The sequence below is a fragment of the Rissa tridactyla genome, chromosome 3, assembly GCF_028500815.1.
Source record: "Rissa tridactyla isolate bRisTri1 chromosome 3, bRisTri1.patW.cur.20221130, whole genome shotgun sequence".
Lineage (NCBI taxonomy): Eukaryota > Metazoa > Chordata > Aves > Charadriiformes > Laridae > Rissa > Rissa tridactyla.
Window position 1 is genome coordinate 29,374,753 of NC_071468.1, and position 18,521 is coordinate 29,393,273.

The 18,521-nt window shown below is 35.9% G+C and overlaps 1 protein-coding gene across 1 annotated transcript in view; it reads left to right on the plus strand.

Moving 5' to 3' along the window:
* Positions 1-18,521, plus strand: part of CAMKMT (calmodulin-lysine N-methyltransferase) — a 225,941-nt gene that overhangs the window by 1,694 nt on the left and 205,726 nt on the right. Inside the window, exons 2-3 of the mRNA XM_054194030.1 lie at positions 4,098-4,264; positions 13,771-13,835. Coding sequence (XP_054050005.1) covers positions 4,098-4,264; positions 13,771-13,835 — 232 coding nt within the window. The remainder of the gene's footprint in view (positions 1-4,097; positions 4,265-13,770; positions 13,836-18,521) is intronic.

Genomic DNA, 18,521 nt, shown 5'->3' on the forward strand with positions numbered 1-18,521 from the left:
ACCGTCTTTAAAGGAGCTCTGTCAAAGTGTTCCTTACAGTGCTTTTAAAAATGCTTTTCATACTGCTTATAATAACGCCTTACATGAAATCAGTTCTGTGGTGTATTTATATATTGAATTTGCTTTCATTCAGTGCATACACAAATTGATTTGCTATGGTAAGGATGCTTGAGTGCGTGCTCGCTGATTTAATTAAGAAAAAAGCCCTTTTATCAGGTATCCTATGAAGCTAGCATAAAGAGCCAGGGGGTTGCATAATTACCTATGTGTTCTTTATCAATAAAATGTTTTGTGTATGTACTGAGTTTGAAGTTTGGCAATATTTTTAAACTTAGCTTGTCAGAATCAAGGAAAATATTTTTGCTTCAAAAAAAAAAAAAAAGCTAAGGTATGTTTCACATGTAGCGGGCATTTATAAATGACTGGAGTAAATTCTCTAAGGCTGTGTTTTGAGCTTTACCAGCCTACCAATTAATGGCATTATCCAGTCTGTAGTCTTTAGCAAGGAAGTTAGAGGAGTAGGCATTGCTCCTTATATGTACACTTGCTCCCTATAGAAAGTTTAATGAAAACGTTCCTGAAATCTGTAAGCTTTATATGTTGATCCTGCCTGTTAGCTTCCCCTTGCTCTTCTTCTCACAGAAGTCTTGCTCACCTGCTAATGTGCTTTAGCTTCTAGATTTGAAAAGTGAAAGTTAAATGTGGACCCGGAAGTGGCTTTTTTCTTTTTTTCTTTTTTTTTTTTCTCTGAACAGACCTCCTGAAACAATTTTTCTTCTCTTCCTGCTCTTCCCTCTGTGAAGGGTGCCTGTGCTCCAGATCTTTTTCCATGGTTTTGTTAGTTTTGAGTTTGTAAATTGTTTACGGTTGAATAAAAGAATTTAGTAAACGAACTACTTGTAAAAATAAATAATGCAGCATCTACTGATGATATTTAGAGATGTAGTTATAGATTATGCTGTAGCTGATTATGTAGAAACTTTTTTGCATGTACAAAATACCATATTCCGGTAAGTGCCATAGAACTCAGTGGAGGTTTGTAGACCATCAGCTGTTACTGAATTTGGCTTTTAGTGCAACTAGGTAATACACAATGAGATACACAAAGAAATACAGGGAATTTCAGGTGATTGCCTTCCTCCATGTGTTTTTTGCTTGTTTTTTTTTTTTTTTTAAGAGACATCAAACATCTTTAGGTTTTATAGGGATCCTAATATTGTCATTAAATACTGAGGGCCCTGCAATTGACATCTGTGGTAATATTTTACTAGACTCTTTCTAAAACAGGAGGCATTTTGGTGATGCTTTGTTTTTTTAAATGTCTTGTATGTTAATGATGAAAGAATTGCCTTAGAATTCTTTATTGCTAGGTGAAGTTAGAGAGGACAGAAAATGCAAGTCAGAGAGAAAACCACAAGGTAAAAGTGTGAGCTTTCATCGTTTGTTTTGGGTGTTTTGTTGTTGTTCTTGTTTTTCTTTTAAGGAATCTAATTTTTGGAAGAGAATCTTTCATTACGGAACCTAAAATATGATTTATTTAGGTAATATGTGTATGTATGACCCATGTACAAGTCCAACACTTGTGTACACCTGTAAAGATCTTGTGCAGAAGACAGGGCATTTCAGTACCGAAAGAAGATCTTGAAGAGAGTGAAACAAAGCTTCTGGACTTTTTTTAAAGTAAAAATAGACAGGGAAACATAGCTAAATGTTACTGAGGGAGGAGATAAAATGGCTACCAGCCCCAACCAAAGAATGGTGGTGTCTGGTGATTCCTTCCTTACCATAGCTCTTTCTCTTTGCCATCACTAAAACCAAGAATGGTGCCTATTCTGCTGAGAAGCATTTAGCTTGCTTTGACATTGGCTACTGGTTTTATAGGTCCCTGGGACATGTTTGTTTATTATAGCAGTGTGCAGGAAGTTAGGGAGCTTCACCTTCATTGGAAGGTCATCATGAAAACAGAGGAGACAGTCTTTCAATGTCTTCAAAACATCATTATGAATTTAAATAGGTTTGTCACCTTCTGGGTTTTGTCAGTGGATTATCCTATAGCAGCAGCTTATCTTTGTAGCTTGTAACACGATTGTGATGCTTATGTAAAAATAGAAGAGTTAGATATAAAAAATTTAACATATTCTTCCTTTGTGCTCTGTTTTCTCAGTTATATTTAGGTTTTTAAAAGATTTGACCTGCTATTGTAATTTTCAGATCTTACCTGTTGATTTTAGTTGGAGGATGTGGGAGAAATTTTTTTTTGAGTACTCAAATGCTCATGAGATTTTCTGCTAACCTAGAGAATGCATTTTACAGAGTGGATAGAAGTCCCTGTAGAACAAAAAACTGAAACCAGAAAAGTGTTGTCACTGCTGGTTTTTTTTTTTTTTCCTGATAGTAATGGCTTGCCTTTGCTTTAAAAAAATCCCCAAAACAACATGCTTTTCTGAAAATTAGATCTTGGTGGTTTTCTTTAGCTGTCAAGTTGGTCCATCTTGTTTCTAGGCGTATCGCTATTATATTAATGTCTCAATTCTTCTAGTCTTTTAATTTGATTCTCCTGTTTTGCTGTTTTTGTGATTTCCTTCATGTGTGTGTTTTCCCCATGTGTTACAGAAGTAGAAGAAATAGTGTGGACAGCATGGAGCCATTTTTAATACTTTGATGAAAATTCCTGTGCCTTTCCTATGCTGAGACTTGATGATTAAAATAGATCCAAAAGCAGCAAGCCTGAGGCATCAGACTTGCTGTTAGAAACTAACAGCACAGCAAACGCAATCGCTCTGCTCACATAGGTAGTATTTCCTAGTATCCTGCAAAATAATAGGTCATGGCACCAAACCATAAGAGTGCTGGGTGCGAGTGGATTTCCAGATAAAACACAGTTGACAGAGGTCGACCTTTATATTGTTGTATGCATCCGATATGCAAAGCTTCAAGTTTCATAATTCTGGTGAGCTACTTCTCATTTGACTTCAGATTTAGCTCTGGTTGTCAAAAAACTAAATTGTGGTGCTCTTCTACTCAATAGAGCTATTTCTTATAGCTCTGTCTGTTTATAGTGATGAGTTTATCTTCTGCTCCTTTTTTTTTTTTTTTCATCACTGTGGACTGCTTATCCACTTTCATTTTAAAAATGCAATGGCAGTTATTTATGTAAACCGTCCAATGTTAGGGGAAAGAAGTTAAACCCAGGACATCTCTCCTTCCACATCACTGACCTAAAGAATAAGCCTTTTTGTCGGGCAGGGAAATGCTAGTTGTCTTTGGTGCAAAGATGCAGCTCAAACGGGCTGGGTGCTGTGTTTTCCTGCATGGAGGAGTTGGTACCTCGCTCCACAGGACAGAGGCTCCACATTTTCACTTTCCTGAACAAGTGTTTTAATCGTTTAGCTGTTATACAAAATGCAAATGGCCACATTCTGCTTCTGCCACTGCCTTGAAATCTTCAGTCTCTTAGCACTGAACTTGGTGCCGTCGGTGTATTTTGGGGCTCACGTAAAGGTTGGGTAATGTATTGGTCCCCTTCCGAGGGCCTGGTAGGGGAATATGCAGTTGTGGCATCTGAAAGTCTGGGGACTGGGATAGGTTGCAAGTTTGGCAGCAGTTCTGCAAGCGTGCAGCAGTAGACTTCTAACCTAGGAAGTACTCTATGTGGCAAACACATATCACACAGATTTTTTATTTTTTTTATTTTATTTTTTTTAATCAACAGGGACAGTGAGTGGCACACAAAGTTTCACAGGAGTGATGGGAGGATAGAGAAGAACCCAGTCTGCTTCTCTTGTTCTGGTGTGGGTTCACTGGAGCGGGAGTTAAAAAAGCAACTTTGTGTACTTAGGAACACAGTACATTTGCTTTACAGTTATTGAGATATAATATATATATTAAGGCATAATAAATTCCTAACCCATTCTCTTGACCCCTACTATCAATACTACTGTTATTTTCTCAGGCTTGACATAACTTGGAGTAGTTACTCATAGCTGTTAGCTAATAGCGTAGCTATTATGGTTGATTCCAGACTTGCCTCTTCAGTGTTTGTTCTTTATTTTTTTAAAGTTTTATTCTTAATGTTTAATTTGTTCTTCATTTCAAAGGTTCTGAAGAAAAAGCACTTGAAAGATGTGCATCTCCAACAAGTGTCTGTAAGAAGGTTCGCGTCATTCAATCTCTTTTCGGTAGAAGACCAGAATACAGAAGAGGAAACTGGGACCTGGGTTCAGTATAAAAGCATCTTTTATCCTGAGTATAGTGTGTCCTTAAGGTAACCATCATTTCAGTTTTAAGTATGTCCTAAGATCTTATACAGGCCTCAAATATAAAACTCATTAATCATTATTCTAGTGTTTTGTATAACTAGGGCATAGTTTACAAATAAACTGTTAGATGTTATTTTTAGTTGTTTGTTACAGTAAGCAGCTAGTCTGATTTTTATTTTTTTTTTTGGTACATGTCACTGAAGTGGCAGAGCTTGAATGAAAATACTGATGATTGTACCTATAACAGAATGCAAATATGAGCATTTATTTAATATTTCTAATAGCTTTCTGTTTTGACATTCTTCAGATATAAGTAGGGTGTAAAAAAACTGAACAGATTTACTTGTAATCTTAATAAAAAATTTAATGACATGATGTTATTCATAAAGTTCTAAAAGCTTTTTGGTGGTGATCTGTATTTTATTCAATTTTCTTCTTAGTAGTTCTTGTAAAATTCAATGATAATTTGGAAGCCAACTTGCAAACCAAAAGAATAAAAATTTCCTCTTCCTACAGAAATGGTTTATGGCTAATGAACAAACCTGTTATATATTAGAGCAGGTAAAACAAAAGAAGATATCTGCATTTTAAAAAAAGCACACAAAAACCTGATTTCCCCCCAAAACCCTCTGAAGGAGTCTTAATAAATTCTCAGTAGCTTTAGCAAAACAGAAAAGTTTATAGCTCCCATTCATTACTCTGTGTGTGTTTGCGTCGTCCCCCCACCCTCCCCTTTGCTCCTGCTTTGGTTTCCTTCTCCGTGTTCTGTTTTGTACAGGTATATAACTTCGTTTTGCCTCAACAGGTATCATTGCAACAGTAACTTATGCATCCCTGAATCAATACTTGTTTTGCAGCCCCTAATTAGCCTTGCTGAGGGTGTAGGATTTTGCATTCTGTGCACAGCAGAAGATATTCTGCAGAGCCTGAGTCATCGAAATTGTAAAGTGCGTTTTTATTTAGCTGAGACCTTTAAATTAAAGTCAATCTTAGAAACTAAGATCTAACACAAACAAGTCACCATCACTAAGTGGCATTTTTGCAAGGTTATAAAATGAAACAACAAGAAAAAAACAAACCAAAGCAAAACCCCAAAAGAAACAAAAAAACAACCCCACAACACTACATGTGGGTTTCCGTTTGCAGCTGGGTGAAAAGTCAAATGCAAAATTGTTTAGAGCTTTATAAAGCCTTAATTTTTTTATTTTAAGCTTATTGACACTAGAAGGCTTCAAAAGGAAACTTTTCCATTTAAAAAATATTGCCTATTTGTAACAGAAGTAGGTACAGTGTTTTTCCTGCTTATGGACTTTTCCGATGAACTGCTGGGGAATGCTACAGATTCACCCAGATGCTCAGAGATTAGTCTACTTTATCTCTTTGTGCAGTGTCTCTATTTCCTGGTTTTAAGTCTTCAGAAGCACACTGGTGGTGGGAAAAGTAGGGCGTTTAGGTAGAATTTAGGCTGAGCAAGTCTGCAATCCTGAACTTCTTCATGCTGCGTGAAGAGCATTCTGCAGTCCTGAACTTCTTTCAGCCTCCTTAGTTCACTACCATGGTTTGCAACACTGTGTCACTTACCTGATTTACTAGTTGTGTGAGTTTTAAGGTAGGAGGCGAGCTAAGGTTCCCCTGTGCCAGCAGTACAACAGCCAAGGGGATGTCAGGCTGATCTTGCTTTGACATTTGATACTTGTGTACTTCTGTTTCTATCACTTCCCATGTCATCATTTTATTTGGCATTTTAATTTGCCTAATAGTAGCTTCACTGATAATAGGACAAAGCTCAAACTGTAGACTGTGAACAAGCATGTTTGTTCATGCATGATTTTATTACTGGTGGTCATTATATAGTTTTCTAAGTATGGGGATTTTGTTTTAACCTTTTATGTTCCTGTGAGCTTGGCCAATAGAAATGTACAGTTCCTGTGCTGGAGCAGGCTCGCAGTGGGTTTCAAAAACTGTATATTGAAGAGAATAGGGTGATTGTCTCCTCGTGGGGATTTTTATTTTTTCCCTGTATCTTCTTCTGTTCTAGAATATACTCAGGGATCTATTAAAAAAAATACAAAAACAAACAATGACAAAAAAAAAACAACCAAAAAGACCCAACCCCAAAGCTTACTTCCACTTCTATATTAAAATATTTTCTCTATATATTGAAGTAGTGGCAATAGATAGTATATACTTACGATTTCAAAATATTGCAGGATGGTGAAGAAGGGAAGGAGAAAATACTCGCTGTGTATTTAGCCAGGGACAAAGTATAAATCCTGCAACAAAATTCGCTTTACCTTAAGTCTGTATTAAATAAAGGTCCTTCTCTGTTTTTGTAGAAGCAGTAATTTAAGAGGGTAAACGTGACAGTTTAATTTACATAACAGAGCAACAGTTCTCCTTGCTGAATCTTGTGTATGTAGAAGACAAGAAATCTTGGAGTAAGTGTTCCCGGATCTTTGAAAACCGATCATGTTTTGGAAAATTAAGGATCTTGTGTATGTCTGATAGTCCTCCCTTCATTTTTCCCCTCCCATTGGCAAAATATTAATTATCATAATTTTCATCAATAGGAACGATTTTAACAAGATAACAGGAGTATATTATTAGCATATTATTAACAATAACATCAGTCAGGTAAACCCAGAACAGTGTCCTTCAGTAGGAGAGCCTTTTTCTGTATCTTTTTGTCAGGAAAATAATGTTGCTATGGCCCCTCTAAAATCTTGACAAATGTGCTTTTCAATTTTCATCTACATATGTTTTCCTTATGCATTAACATCTTCTTGGGAAAGCTTATTACATATGTTGGATGTTAAAAGGGTTGTCAGCTAATATCTTGACAAGACTAAATACTTAAGAAAGTTCATAAGGTTGTTAGTGGCTTTTGGCAAAGAGTATAAAGGTCAAGCTATATCAGTTCAAGGGCTATCAAAACTGATCAAATTGTATATTCAGATGTGCTATGACCTAGCTGGAATTACTGCTCTCAAGGGATTTGGGGACTAGTTAGGCAAAAAGAAGCTTTGGTAGGAACTCCTGGTCATGTGCGTGCTTTTCTGAACTTCTCAACGCAGTTTGTTTTAATAATCTGCTCTTTTTCTAATCAAATTCAGGTTGGAGTCACATTTGGGAAAGAAAAGCTTATGCCGTACTTTTTTGTCACGAGTTTATTTTTAGAATCTTTCTGAATAACAAATCTTCCAAAGCAGGAAGCCAATATAAGGCAATTTTTGCTTAAAAAATTTAAGCTGGATTTATGTGCCGTTTTGGCTAGATCCTTGAGGTGACAACATCATTGTCTCATATTAAAAATCCCCATAACTCTTCTGGTTAAATAGTGATCTCTGGTGTGTTAAATGAAATGTAGATTCACGATACATGGTGGAAGGTGGTCTCTTGAAGTTTGTATAGGTACTAGGGTGCTTCGCCATAGCTCTGGGGTATGAAAAGGAGTGTCTGATGAGTGTGATATTTTTGTTAGCAGTGAAAGATGTGTCAAAATGAAGTTTCTTGTGTTATAATCGAGAATCTCATTTGATTAGTCTAGTCTCATTTGGATTTGTACCATATTTGATGCTCCCGCACACTACTACTTTGTCTTGATCGTATGAATTGAGTGGCTACATACATGAAACTGCTCTCTAGTGTTGTTTGCAATTAATGTTAGTTAAAAAATAAATCCCTAAACTGACAGGAAGTCAGCCTGGGAATCAGACTGAATGTTTATGGCAGTCTAATGTGGAGAAAGCAGACATGTTAGTCCAAGCTGGAATCTTGCTGCAGTTTTCACGTTCCGGTTTGGATATGGTAAACTGAGTAATCTAGTCTGCAGGTGAAAAGATATAAACCTCATCTTGAGTGAAATTTCTTGCAAGTGTGAAGTGGAAAAAGATATCTTTCGTTACAGATATTATCTGGCCTTCTGGGTCTTTTCTCCATTAAAAATATGTTTTTATTCATAAAACTTCCATGTTAGCGTGGTTCAAGTTCTTTTTAACTTTGGAGGTATTTCATTTTGCTGTTAAAAGTTATGTGTGTGCTACATATGTGTTTTCTTGGTGATAAGAAGATATAGAGTAAGTTAGTAGAGATATTTTTAAATGTTTATTTAATATTGTATTTCTAAATCCTTCTGTTCTTAGTCAGGAATATGCTTTTAAATTTAAATTTTTTATGAATAGTTCTAGCAGTGAAATGATTATAGATCATAAAGATTCAGTGTCTCACTGTGGAGATGGTGTCTGTCTTTTAGACAGGAAAATTATTCTTTTATTAGAGTTAAAAAAGAAGCAATCAATATCTTCAAATTTTCTATTTCAGGATATGGATTTACTTTAAAATTGTAAGCTCATTTTAAGCAATTAGAGAAGAAATATGTTATTTCTGTGGTAAAATATTTTCCATTGATCAGTCATTTGGTGTTTCAAATACTAAAATGCAGAACCAAAAAGAACAATGTTAGCAGCTTACAGGAAGGGTTAAATCTTTGTAAAGAGTGTTAAGTGTTCTTTACAAGGTGTCATGCCTTTATTCTGAATGTGAATGAACCTTTAGATAGAAATATGAAAAAAATTATTAGATTATTCTAGACCTTTGGTTTAGAAATGAGAGGGATGTTGTTTGTCTGTGGCAAGTGGTATGTTAGAAAATGGTCTAGGAGTGAATTCCATTGGCTGTTCCTATAGGATATTTCTGTTAATAACATTTTGAAGTTTTAATGATTTTTTTATTTTAGGGATAGACATAAAAAAAAAATGAAGGGAAGCAGATTTCCAGGAATATTGCCTACCCCTTATGGACAATTTCTGCAGATATGATAAACTTGCTTTGTTCCATTTATTGCATGCTAAGTGCAATTGTGTGGATTTAGCAGCATAAATGCTTGGCCACAGAAGGAGGAAACTGAGGAAAGAGATAAAAAGTGATTTGGTAACATACTGCTTTCATTCACTGATGGAAGTAAGACTATTCCATCATATTGCCCAAGACGTGTGTATTTATAAAAAGAATTTCAAGTCAAAGAAGCAATTGGTTTGGTTTCTTACCATATTAAGCTGAGATCTTGAACTGGAGTGAAAGAGGAGTTATCTTGTTTTGCTATCTATACTCTGGCTCAGAAAAAAACATTTCATCAGATAACAAAGTTTGCAGATAACTCTGAGATTCTTACTGGTCTGGGAGGACAATTGGTCGTGACACTCACCACGCCTCTTAAAGTACCCTTAGCAGTAAGTTTTTCACCCTTATCCTGTCTTTCATTTTTCACAAATATTGTACTTTTATTTTGTATCTAGGTTAATAATGTATGGTGATGTGTTGTGGTTTTTTTCTTTTGAGTGTTATAGGGAAATGTACTCCTCCTTAGTTTTTATCGTTTTTTTTAAGTTTACTGTATGTATTTAGTTATTTATATTATCTTTCCTCATTCAGTTGAAGAATAATATAAAAGAAGGAACATAGTTTTGTTTCATTATGGTTGATGAAAAGCATACATTAATAGGGAGCTACTGAAAGATTATTTTTATTCTGCTGTCTACAGCTGTATATAAATAGATGTAAAAGTCTGTCGCTTGTGTTGCCTGAATTGGAGAGGAAGGAACACTAATATATCTTAAAGATATCTCTCTTTCTCTTACTTTATTTATACATCCAAAGTTGATTTATTCATAGCACAGAGTAAGGAATTTTGCATTGCCTCATATCAGGAGAAACATGAGTTAAATTAGATTGTCATTCTGACAGATTTGTCTTCTGTAAGTTTCTGCCTCAGCCATAGAAATCTTTACATATTGTACCTTGAACACTTGTTATAAGAACACTGGAGATCAGATTAACCACGCTGGCCTGAAATTCACTTTATGTGTGATGCTTACCTATGCTTGTTTGAAGTACTTTGTTGATCTCAGCAATCACAGCTTTGAACTTGTTGAACTGTACAGCACTCATGACATATTCCAAAGCACTAAATACTAATGTTCTTCTGTATTTTGAGATGCCCATGGAAGTTTATGGGAATTTTGGGGTTGGGATTTAACCACAAGCTTCTGTCATTCATTTCTTTGACTTTCATAATTCAATGCACGTGACAGAAACTCTTTGTGGGCAGTTTGTAAGGCATACTGTGGAAAGCTGTGGTGATGACAGGCGTTCACAGAAACAAGATGTGATGTGTATTGGCAGTTTTCTCTGGGCTCAGTAATGGAGGAGCAGCTGATGGGATGGGACAGTGAAGCAGCAGCTGGTACAGAGCTGCTGGGGAGGTGTATGCAGAGCAGTTGACCCCAAGCTAGAAGTTATGTTTTTTAGGTGCAGGACTGAGTAGCAATGAATTTATGGCAGAATTTAGGGTTAGAGAATACCTGTATTTACAGGTGCATGTAAATTTTTAGTCTGCAAGTCAGATCTGATATGGAAAAGGGTTGGGGAATAGCTGGTGCAGAGTTTGTCTGCAGGCCCTACAAATACAGTTCTCCAAATGGAGAAACATATGGCTATTGCTGTTTGGAAGTGTCTCTCCCTGAGCACTCCCTTTCACAAGTAGATCAGCTGTTGGCACTTTGCTTTCTTCAGTCCTAAAACTTGTCTGCAATAGAAGTTATGCTCAATTTTTCACTGTTTGGGTTCCCTAACTGTGAAGTGGTTACCAGTGGAATTTAAGTGCCACCTCTTTAGCCTGGTCTAGGGAGAAAAAGCTTTATCAGCAAGAAGAGGTATTTTCCTATCATGCTAATTGACTTGGGAAGGTTCACTGTTGAGCAGTCTTAAAATAGTCCATAATGGTAATATAGTTAAGACCTGAGATGTGATTTTTGGAGTAAATGTCAGCAGCTTTGCTGTTCAGATCACTGTTGAGATATTGGCTCCTCCTCTCATTCTAGGAGATTGAGCTTGCTCCCTGCTTTTGTTCAGTGAAGGTTTCATAAGCTGATCAGACTAAAAGAAGCAGCTGTTAAACCCTGTTCTGTTTCACGATGAGTGTGGAGTGTGGGCATCTGGAAGACTGAGAAGGGGGAAGTCCCTCATAGCAAAGCTGGATGCTTCTCATCACTAAATTATGACTCACTCATGTCCTAGCCACGAACAGTATTTGTGAAAGCAAGAAAGAGATTGCTGAGACAGAGTTAGAGACTTTGAATGTTGCAGGTGGCCTGTGCAAAATGCCTCTGCTGGCCAAGAGAGCAAACATTGGGGTGTGTTGTGTTTGTACTTGGACACCAAAAGCTTTTGACCACTGAATAATGAATATAAGAATATGCTTGACATTTGCGTATGTTGATTTTAATTATGGAAAGAGTGTTTTATAATGACAGGAAGAACTGATCCTTAATGAAAACTGAGTGTTCGAAAAATAATAATGTAGACAAAGAACATTCAGTAGGTTAAATAAAACATCACCAAGATTTCAGGACAACCTTAAAAATGGTAAGAGTGTGGCATGCATCTATTGTGGAATCTTAGTTTATTCTTCAGACTGAGGTACTCTGCGCTGTCCACTTCTCATTTCCAGTTATAAAACATTATTTTGGAAACAGACTGAAATTTGCTTTAGTGATAATTATAAGGCCAGTGCTATGGTTGTATGATTTCTCTTTTTCACCTTTGTCTACCTTTTGACCCTGAAATACATAAATTGTATTCTTTTCTAGACCAGGACACTCCTGTTTTCTTTCTTCATAGCATTCTGTTGAACTACAGGTACTAGATTGCTAAATTCTTCATCCTCACCTCTGTTTGCTTCGCTTGAAGATTGGCGTGATAAATCTCATTCATATATGGACTATATACATAAAGAAGTTGAGGGGAGAGAAAACCCGGACTAAAACATGTTATCCCAAGACTAATCTTCATGCCAACAAAGATTAAAATATTTCTTTACTGTCTCAACATCTTCCCTCCCCCTCCTCCCCATCTTACGTTCATTTAGGAGATGAAGCATCCACAGCTGTCTGAGAGATCCTAACTGTGTCAGACATCTGCACGGTTATGGAGTTTGTAGGATGCTAAGGAGGCAGCAGGGGACAGTTTAAAGGGCAGCTCTGTGGCTGGTGGAACTACTGATCCCGTCCATGTTCTTGTCATTTCCCTTGAATGAACTCTGTTGCATCAGTTGTCCAATCTGATTGAAAACAAACTTGCAAAAAAAAAAAAAAGAAGAAAAAAGTGCATTTTAAGTCCATGTGGTCCGTCATAATTCCTGTAGGCTTCCACTGCAGCTAAGGAATGTATTTTTGGTTTGGTTTCATGTAACTGGGAGAAGAGCTCTAATGTCCAGTTGAATCTCATATCTTTCATACATTTTGTTGCCCCTGATTATGAGCTCATTTCAGTTTGTTAGTTTAATTTCCATTTGATTTTAATTTTTTTTAAGAATTAGTCTAGTTGCTGTTTGGTGCTTCTCAAAATTTAACAAGTAAATGTTTGTTTAATGCTTGTGCTTATCAGAAGCTACAAATAGCTTTTTTTGTTATAAATAGAAAATTTCATATTTGCACAAAGGTTGTTTTTTAAATTTTTTTGCATTCTTACAACAGTCTTCCTTCAGGAAAGAAAAGCTGAGAATGGGAACTAATTTTGTAGGTGCTAGAATTGTTGGATTTCTCCCATTTTTTTCCAGTATTTCAAATTAGCACATTCCTAAACAGCCTTAGAAGCTATATTTGAAATATTATTAAAATATTGTATTTTACTGCTTTGCTGAATTATTTTTAGATTTTTTTTGCTGCATTTGTGAAACAGCTAAGTGATTGATTCTTGTAAAGTGTAAGATTATTTTTATTTTCATTTTGTTCATTTTGGGCCTAGATTAGCTTGGAATAGTTAAAATAATTTTAGCTGCTTTTTTTGTTTTTGGTGAGAATCCAACTTGCCTGACATCTATAACATTTATCTTAGGCAAATTTGTATCCAACTTCAGTGCATGTTCTTTCTGCTGCTGTCAGTGTTTTGCTCACTGTTCTAAAATTTGCAGTTGGTATGTGAAATTCAGTTAATTTATTATCCCCAGTTTTGAATGTTTATTTCACTTGGGTAAAACCAAAGAAAATGCAGTTCACTGAACACATTAATCAGTTTCATTGTTCACATTAATTAAATGAAGTGTTCTTGATTTAGTGGGAGAAAATAGGAATGTGTGTGCAGCTGCTGTTCAGAAATAGTCTTTTGTTTTTCCTCTGTAAAGAAATCACTTTATCAAAATTCTTCCTTTCCTATATGTGTCTTCCACAACTAAACAAAAATTGATGCACTTTATCAAAACGAAAACATTTCCAAAGTATTAGTTTCTGAGAAACATGCTCCTGGTTCATGAATTTAGGTGGAGAAACTTTGAAGACAAGTGATTGTCCCCTTGTTTTCCCCCTGCTGGTTACAGTGGTACCTGTTTGCTACTTGCTTGTGAAAGGTGTTTGTGAGAAGTGAATGCATGCAGTGAACCTCTTTTCTGATGAGGCAAGATTTTTAATTTTTTTAATGTTTATATGTTCTTAAAGTAAGTATTTATATTTTCTTCCAGATTTCACAATGGACTCTTAAATGTTAAAGATGTTCTTACAAGTTTTGACAACACAGGGAACGTCTGTAAGTCATTGTTTATTTTGTACTATTTTGGTAGAAGAAGTCCAGTTGTATCACTGTAAAACATTTCTGCATGAGCCCTCGATAACCATTTCATTTAGCTGAGAAACACCATTACTGTGGTCAGAGGTACAGATCTACCTACCGTAGTGTTTTATATGTTATGCTGTTTTTATATAGCGCAGTTGTTTGTGGATACACCCTTAAGTCATCCCTAGTGCAGGTTATTTTTGGTTCTGTGACTGCGGTGGGAACATCAGAGCAGCTGGACTGGGTTGGACAAAAAATTAGTTTAGCTCATTGATTTGTGTTGGCCAGTGGCCAGCAGTGGCTATCTGAGGAGCAGCAGTGCAAGAACACAGGAAGCAAACGATGATACTTCTAGCTTGGAGAGGGCAAACTCAAACCAGAGAAAAACAAAAGAAGGCACACAGTCAAGTTGTGAAATTTCTCCCCACAGAATGTTTTGGATCCTAGAACATGACATGAATTCAAAAAGCAAAGGGGAAAAAAATTGTGCAAGAAAAATTCACTGTGGCTGTTAAATATAAAGACATTACGTATGGCTTAGGAAGTGCTGGATGTTAGGAAAATTAATGGGGCAGTAGGATGATATGTTTGTCATGATCTTTCACTCTTATCTAAGCATCAGTTACTGGCTGCATTAACCTGAGGCAAGATGAGCTATAAGTGGACCTTCAGCATCTGACCCAGTATGGCTCTGCTTCAGTATACTTATTAATAAAATTATCTATGCTATTAATGGACTTGAATTACAAAATTGTAGTAGATCATGGAAAAGAAGCTGAGCAAAAATATTTAAATGTTTTTGATGTAATGAGTAATTACTATTATATAATTAACATTTACAGATATACATATAATTCTTATTTGATTATTCTGCTTTATTTCTTAGGTTAGTTGGTTGGTTTGTTTGTTTTCAAACAAGAAAACTGATAGAATAAAGTTGGGGGGGGTCTCTCTAAGTTTGCCAGATATTTAAGAAATGTGCGCATATCTCTTCCTTCTTATCAAACCAATGATATAGAAACTGTTCTGATATATATGCGTTTCATCTCCAAACTCCAGTCTTAGTATTCCGAAACTATGTTTCAGTAAACGTTTTTTCATTAGCAAAAAGGTCAATTTAGTTAATAAACTTTTGCCTTCAAAAGGAAAAAATGATCATAAGCTATGTGCTCTCCTTTTTAAACTTTGCTAGCTTTCATTGAGCTCTGAACATTGAGGGCAGTTTTGTGGTCCGGACACAAAATACTTCAGGATATATTCTTTAACTGTTGCCAAAGAGAAATTTGCTCTCTGATTTTTGAATGAAAATGATATCTGAGGGATATATGAATATCCAAATTAATAATACCAAGGCTGAGAAAGAAAATGCGCATTTGTAATTAAGGTTGACATCAGCTATAGATGTAGGCATCATAAGCTTAATGATGCTTTGCCTAAATTATGGGAGGCATTTAGAGAGATTGGTGTTGTAGATTCTCAGAATAGAAAGCTAGAGGGACTTTTATAACAAGTTACTTTATTCTCATAAACTGTTCTCAATAAGGGAAAAAATTAGGAAAATAATCCAAACTGGGGTTTTGGATCCAGAAAAAATATTGTTTTGTTAGTTCGTTACGTAACAACTCGGGTATTTATTTTGCACAGCAGAAAAAATATTTATTTTTTTTTAAATGCCTAAAAGTGCTTTAATAATAACCTTTACATACTGGATCAAGACAGTGTACCTTACTCTGTTAAACATAATAACGTGATTTCTTAATCTTTGTTCTTTGTGTGAGTACTTAGATTGTGATCAATCTACACAAATTTCCTTGTTAACTCAAATTAATTACTCTGCTGAAGTTTTCATTTGCTTTAATATTGATAGATGTGCTGTGAACTCTTCGGTTTGTTAGCTTTTTCCAGTATTTCAGCTACTCTCTCGTTGACTGCAAATGGTAGAACAAGACTTACTACACTAATAGGCACAACACCAGTGCTAACGCGGAAGTAGTGTGACATTTGTAGTAGTTCTTACTGTTTCTATATACAAAGATTCGTATTTTTCCTTTTGGATTCGGTATTGCTTTGAGGGTTCATGCTCTGCTATTATGTACAGCATTTGCTAAGTCATTTCCAGAATTGCTGCTTCCCCATTTTTAAATGTCTGTGTCTGTAAGCATCTGTCTATATTGATAAAATATTACAGATTTATACCCATTTTACTAAGCACTCTAGATGACACTTCGTTAGGGTAACTCTAAACTAGTTATCCTCTGGCAGCATGAAGTACTGGCTTGGAGTGTAATAATCGTACTTTTTTTGTTACATCCCCATTTTTGTAAACGTCCCCAGTGTCCGAGCCAGAGCAACTATGTGTCTGTCACAGTAAAGTTCCCTCAACCATGTGTTTATTGAGCTGCTCTATTTGGATCATACCTGAACGAATTTGTGTGCACTTGAATTGGTTCCCTCTTTGACATTTTTCTCTGTATTTCTTGGCTCTTTTTGTGTTAACCCACAGTGGAAATAGTAGGTAGGAATCCTGCCTCCTTTTACACTTAAGGGGAACTATAGTTGTAGTATTTCTAAAATTAGGTCGTCTATTTTTTACAATTGCTGTGGTGTTCTTCAAGAACTTCACATTATCAAATGATAGTCTGCCCTAAAAAAAAAAAAAACAACCCGACATTTCTACAATGGTCTTTAACACTATTAGGTTATTTCTTCTGATACCTAACATTAATGGAACTAGTGAGTATTGAACGTATTATCAGTCCCATCTACAGTAGCATGCTCTGTGAGGGCACCCATTGAATAACTGTAGACTTTAATGTTCTTTTAGGGCACACTACATAGTCAGAATTTATTTATTGGACACTAAACTAACTTAAACGATTTGGACCAAGTTATCAGAAAACAGTTAAATATTTTAGTTTTTTGTGTGCTTGTTTTGGCTGCCATCTTGGGTATTTATCAGGAAGATTAATGTTTTGTTAGAGGTTATTAGTTTCTGAAATAATTGTATATTAAACAGCTTTTGTAAAAAACTGAAATATGTTGCATATTACATCCCTTTTAAATATAATAATTTGTTTCAAATAACATGGTTTGTGTGGTGTTGGGGGGAGTTTTTTTGTTTCTTCTAGTAATGTTCCTAAGTACCTTGTGTTAAAACAAGCTCTTTCGGGGAGCATTTCTATGGTCTTTTTGTTTCACTTTTTGATCTTTTCTGCTTATGGTCTTTAACAGCCACATCACCATACACCATCAAAAGAAGAGTGGTAGAGCAAACTCTAGTTAATACCACTTTCTCTACGCTCCCAGTAGATATCAACTCAGTACAAGATGTACCACTAGCTGGCAGCATTATATAAAATATCAATAAGCAGCTTTTGAGGAATACTTGTGACTGCTTCCAAATGTGCTGCTTTATACCAGTACGACTTCAGAACAAAAGTGGAGCCACCTGCAGTAGCTGTAAATGGCGTATTGCAGAGTCCCAAGTGTTTAACTCTGGAAATTGTCTCTGCACAATGTCTATTTAAAACTTGGTACCTACACTCGTATTCTGCCTCTTTCAGGAAGATTTCTGAAGATAGTTTTCATTGTAGGATTGCTATGTGAATGGAAATTCACACTACAAATTACAGTTGGTTTTCACTTTCCCAGAAAAGTTTTCGATTTTTTCTCTCTTGTTCATCCTTTGTTAGAGGGCAGTTTCCACGTGAAAACTCTAAATGAATTCTCCACACAGACAGGATGCCATGCTAAATGCACTTCATTCAGGTTTAATTCTATGCATAAACAGGAGGCAGGGAAAAGAGGACTAGAATGAAGGAAAGGATCAGTCTGTTCATTTCAGACAACAGTATGCCATCTGTTAAAAAGATGGTACATCCTGAGACCATCTCTAGTCCTAAGATAGTCCTTTAAAAGAACTGATGGATCCCAGGCAGAAGGTTCAGTAGTGGCATTGTGAGATAGCATCAGCCGGCTACAGGAGCCTCATGGCATGCTTATCCTTGCAGAAGAAAAATCTCTTTTGCAACAGATTGTCCAAAAAAGCCAGGAAAATTCTGCAAGAACGAACTTTTGAGAATATCACCTTCACCTTCTCCCACTATCTTCCTAGTAGGACAAAGCAGTTATGACTAAAATGCTTATATAATTATATCCCTGAAGTAACAGTTTCAAATTATGTAGATGTTTAAATTAAGTGAAATGATCAAGGGCCAAAATATAAACCTCTTTACTGATTACCACCAGTCTAAGCAAGCTATGATGTCTGTAAAGGAGAATTTTAAGCAGCGAAATACAGCATGTTTTAGGATTTTCATCGAGTATCTATCTGATGTTAACACAGAAACAAGATATTCCAGAGTGCTCAAGTAGTATAAAATTGCAAATATATTATATGTAATAGCAAAACAATTTCTTTTAAACTGCACATAGTGTTAGTTAATAATGTAACCATTTTCAAGAAACAACATGTTCAGTATATATTCATTTTATTTTCTACTTGGTTGAGTGTACAATTACATGTTTTGGAACTAAAAAAGCAGCAGAGGGTGCTACAGTCACAGAGCTCCCCTGGCACATAGTCCAAAGTTGTTGCTTCTGTAGGCGAGTGGATCCTGCAAAGACTTCAGCTTTCAGTTTGCGGTAGATGTAAATAAG